Below are 4,996 nucleotides of genomic sequence, written 5' to 3'. Positions count from 1 at the left end.
TGCCTCAAAGCTATGAGAAACTCTGTACTATTGTCCTAGATAATGAGAAGAAATAGATTGACAAAAGGCTACAAGATTTATGGGGTAATTGGTCATATACAGGTGTTTTCATAGTTTTAGATGGATTGGATTGACATTACACATCAATCGTTGATTAACATTATTGTTTCTTCACCAAATAGTATAATGTTTATCAAAGCTCATGATACTTCAAGGCATGTGAAAGATGCAACATATTTGGTCAGTCTTTTTTGAGAAGGAATTGAATAGGTAGGGAAAGATGACGTTATGCAAATTATAATTAATCTAATGCTTCAAATACTATTTTGACAAGAGAGTAGATTGAAGATGAATTTCCAAAAAAATTGTGGACACCTTGTGTAGCTCATTGCATGAATTTTTTTCTTAAAGATTTGCCCAATAAGATTCCTTGGATTTGTGATATAGTTGCACATGTTAAAAAATCCAACATTTTATTGTAAATCACTCTATGTCACATGCTATATATAAGAAATACACTTCTTTGCAGCTACTCAGATGTGCTAAAACATGATTTTCTTCAAATTTTATTATGGTTGATCGAATTGTAAAGGTAAAACAATCATTGAGGCAAATGATCATGTCTACTAAGTGGGAGAGATGGACAAATCGATCCAATATCAACACTCGAGTGTGTGATGAAATTTATGATCTCATAATTGGTAGTGGTTGATTTTTATTTTGGCAACAAGCAAGTGATCTTCTAACACTTTCTTGGCCTATTCTTGAAGTCCTTTGTCTTTTTGACGATGATAAACCATGCATGGGAGATGTGTTTGAGAAGGTAGATCAAATGAGGGAGAAGATAAAATATATGTTTACTATTGGGACACCATCATTCGATCTAGAGACACATGAAATTGTTTGGGAATGTAGATTTAAAAGATGGAAGATGCTTCATAGTCCTCTTCATGCAGTTGGGTTTTTACTCAACCCAAAATGGTTTCACAAAAGGCCATGGTTAGATGACGAGGTTTCTACAAGATGGAGAACTTACATTGATAGAGTTCATCGAAGTAGAAAGGATCGCACTACAATCAAGGAGGAAATGTCAAGATATATTGATGGCCTATATGAATTTTCCCATAGAGATGTTATATTTGATTAATTGGGAATGAAAGCTAAATCATTTTGGGAGAATTATGAAACAAAAATACCACTACTACAAAATATTGCAATTCATGTGTTCTCTCAGGTAGATTTGTAAATCATTAGTCTTATGATATTGATGGAAATTCATTTAATTATTAATGTATAATGTTTAAATGCTAATGTAATTTGCTTCTATTTTACAAAAATAGGTTTCAAGTGTCTCTGCATGTGAAAGAAATTGGAGTGAGTATGCCTTCATACATTTTGTGAAGCCTAATAGGCTTGGGAGCAAAAAAGAAGAAGACCTTGTGTATGTTCATCACAATCTTCAAATGTCTTATAGAGCTTCTACTAATTACAAATCAGGGCCTCATAGGATGTGGAATTATGGTGGCTCAATGAATGATAGAAATGATGAATTGCCAATAGAAGTGCTCGAAGATACTGGAAAGGAAAATTTACTTGATGTTGGAATGGAGAGAGGTGAGACAAGCAAAAACATTGCTTGAACTTTGGGGCGAGACCAAAGGTTTTCTCCACCTAGCTCTTTCCTACCAGTGCCTATAGTGAGCTAGGTTCTAAATAGGATTTTTAGACATTGATTATTTTTTAATATGTTATTTTATGTAATCACACACATTTTATGATAATTATATTTTCTTTTTAGAATTGAGAATAATTTATTTTATTTTTTTAAATGATACATGACATTACAAATATTTATTTTATGTTTTTACAAAGTTTAATTTCATGCATGTTTACTTATATGAAAAAAAAAATTCATGTTTTATGTTTTACAAACATAGAAATCAATGAATAAAGTTATATATATTAAACTTAAAACAAGTTAAATATAAAATATTTAAAAGTGATACATATATTATTTAGCTTCATGCATTTTTACTCGTTTCTGGTAACTATGGTGGTACCTCATTTTGGTCAGATTTGTATAATTCTTATTTTATAGTTTTGCATAGTTTCAGCATTTGAGATGCATATTTTATATCCGTATCTACATCTATCTATATATAGGTCACCGTGCAAATTAGAAAATCGAATAGTTAAGACACAAACAGATTTTAGTAGATAGCTTAGAATATATCCGTTTATAATTCCAATTTGTATACTAATATATCCCGTTAAATTCATTTCAAGTTGTGAATTATAAATTCTTTTAACAGAAATCAATCACATGGAACCAACTATGCCTCGGCAAAGACAAAGAAAGGAGAATCATTTTACCTTATTTTATATATTATGCCAAAGCGTACAGCCTTGACCATCTACTCTTCACTATAAAATACACTATTTTCGCTGCTGTCAGGCCAGCTCAGACTGTAATTTCCAATTTTATTTTCCTCCATCGTAGTGACTTCTTTGCAGACGCGAGCATTCTTCCAAAACTTGCCAGGTCGGCAGACGTATCCTTTCTCTGGGGCACAGTGACGATCCTCTTCACACACGCACAGCCCATCCAGACCACATCCATCTCGCCATACTTGTACTCCCTTTCCAATCCCCAGCAGCCCATCCGACCACTCGCTTGAAAAATATCCCTTCGGATCAAACTGCTGCTTCACCTTCAAAAACTCTCCCACATTTACAGCTCTCTTAGCAGCTCCGTCAAATGCATACACCCGATTCTTCCCCCAGTGCGGCACGCCTTCATACTTCTGCAAAAGCATCTGCTCGATCTCATCCATCACATGCACATTCCACCGCGGTATTCCCATCTCTCTGTTACGGAAGTATATAAATTCAACCACAGCGCTGTCTTCTTTGTGTGCCAAATAAGCGGCGGACATTTTAAAATAGCGAAGTTGCACTCCCAGGTAAGTGTCAACGCTACACAGTGCACTTGGATCTGTATCACGAATTTGTTTCATATCTGCAATGGCTTCCCCTATCCTCGACAGAGGAATCGCAATGGAAGTATGATAATAAAATATTCCCTTTATTTGTGTGACCCACCCGCATATAGTGTCCTCGTTTTTCAGCTTCGTTTCCTCCCACTTACATGACCCTACATCCTTCTCGCTTTCGAGATCAATTTGACAACCAGAAGAGCTTTGCATTCGGTGGTTATAACCCACCACGGGGAATCCTTGGAAAGTTTTTCCATCGTTCAGATAACCCTTTCCTGTCTCAACTGCCTTCTCGATCTGCGCCTTGGCTCTCTTGCAGGCGTTACTTGTATTTACCTTCGTACTGCTCACTTCCTCTGCGCAAACGTTGCCACAGTTATGGTTTGGGAAAATAAACTAATTGCAGCGTACATATCAATATGTGGCCTTTCGTTCATTAGGAAAAGCTTTCGCAAAACATCTAATGTTTGGAAGTTAGCTAAAACTTAACAAGCCAACAGACCACGAAAAACATAGGGATGTTTACCCAAATAAAATTTGCTTAGCACTTACCAGCTAGCCTGAACTGCACAACACTTGCTACCGTCATCGGTCTAAAGTCAACCTGCGAGAACTTCCCGTCTCCTGGGACATCGACTGGTACTCTGTCCTGCATCGTGTACAGCACTCCCGCGAACGAAGGAAACCAGTAAATTGACCCAAACTCATGCGACTCTGCAAATTTTACGAACGTTTGCTCCAGATCCGAATCATCTGTGAGCTCCAGGTTAACAGACCGCTTAAACATCTTCTCCACCGCGAAAGTCACCCGTGAAATGGCTCCGAGTACTCCAAGCGAGACCCTAGCCGCATTGAGAGCCTCATCTTTCTCCGTCAAATGAATAAGCTTTGCGTAACCCTCATCAGCCGCCGCCGGAACCACGATGCTAAGACCCACCACGTGCTCATAAATACCGCCACCCTTTCCAATGACACCGCTTCCATGAGCCCCCGTACTAATGGCGCCGGCCACAGAGACGCCATCCCAGTCGGTCGTATGGGGCAGCGCAAGCCCCTTTTCTGCCAGCGCATTCACCAGTTTTCTGAACCCTACACCGGCATCTGCAGTAACCGTCATAGATTCCTCGTTGATGCTGATCAAAGCATTATAATCCCGAGTGCTGATAATGACTCCGCCTTCTCCACCTGGACAGGCTAAGCGGGTCAGAGAATGAGAGCCTCCGCTTACAACTTTAACTTTTTTCTCCTCTTTCACTGCGTATGAAACTGCTTGAATAAGCTCTGATTCTGTTTTAGGGAAAAAGGCTTTGCCGACCTCGCAGGCATTTTGATCCTCCCATTCGCCGCGATAGTTTGTCACGAAGCAGCTGTCGGAATTAGCTGCGCAATGGACTGATGGTGGAGGGCAAGCGGCTGAAGAAAATTGCTGTTGCGTTGCAGTTAAGATCAATGCGAACTGTATAATTAACACCCGTGTATTTTTAATAAACGTTCGTGATTCCGCCATTTTTCTAGATAGAACAAATTTAATCACGGCCCATTTATTCTGCAATCCAGAGTGATTAGCCAGGTATTGCTATTCTGTATAGATATGTATCCATGATTAATAAATAGTCTTAGGCATAGCGTTTACGGACAAAACCTGAGCTAACAGTGAAGTTACGCCTTTTTTAATTATCGTGTTCTTTATATTTCTGATTTTTACTTCTATTTCTATTTTTTCATCTCGGTGACAATGGGGTGGATTGGTTGTGGTTACTATGGCACCCATCAATTGAAAAGGTTTTTAATTTTCCCTGTCTTGGAGGAATCCAAAAGAGCTATTTGTTGTCTGTGAGGAAGTCTTGAGATGAATTTGAAGAGGCCGTTTATTTGTTTTCGCTTTTTGTAATAGATAAAAATTGTTTTTGAAGTACCTGCTGCGGGTGTATTGATGCTGTGGAAGATTAATTTGTTCTCGAGCATGTAGTGTGATCCGAAACGTTGATAAATAAACACAC

The 4,996-nt window shown here is 38.3% G+C and overlaps 1 protein-coding gene across 1 annotated transcript; it reads right to left on the bottom strand.

The window, feature by feature from the left end:
• Window positions 1–2,356: 2,356 nt before the first annotated feature.
• On the bottom strand, window positions 2,357–4,530 carry LOC149546870 (putative L-gulonolactone oxidase 4). The gene is made up of 2 exons (XM_089794680.1): window positions 3,549–4,530; window positions 2,357–3,352 (listed from the first exon to the last, which is right to left on the bottom strand). Exons 1-2 carry the CDS (start codon window positions 4,501–4,503, stop codon window positions 2,415–2,417), a joined length of 1,893 nt encoding a protein of 630 aa, XP_089650806.1. The 5' UTR covers window positions 4,504–4,530; the 3' UTR covers window positions 2,357–2,414.
• Between the last annotated feature and the right edge of the window lie 466 nt (window positions 4,531–4,996).

This window comes from Cupressus sempervirens, chromosome 7 (genome assembly GCF_028749045.1).
Source record: "Cupressus sempervirens isolate cs-2001-9-10 chromosome 7, ASM2874904v1, whole genome shotgun sequence".
Classification (NCBI taxonomy): Eukaryota; Viridiplantae; Streptophyta; class Pinopsida; order Cupressales; family Cupressaceae; genus Cupressus; species Cupressus sempervirens.
This window is presented reverse-complemented; position numbering and strand designations above follow the sequence as displayed.

What these genes read in the sequence shown, in the direction of transcription:
- LOC149546870 (XM_089794680.1), bottom strand. Translation starts at nt 4,503, where the DNA reads ATGGCGGAATCACGAACGTTTATTAAAAATACACGGGTGTTAATTATA. An exon ending in TGTGCAGTTCAGGCTAGCTG is followed by an intron (nt 3,353 to 3,548) that starts GTAAGTGCTAAG and finishes ACGTTTGCGCAG; the next exon opens with AGGAAGTGAGCAGTACGAAG.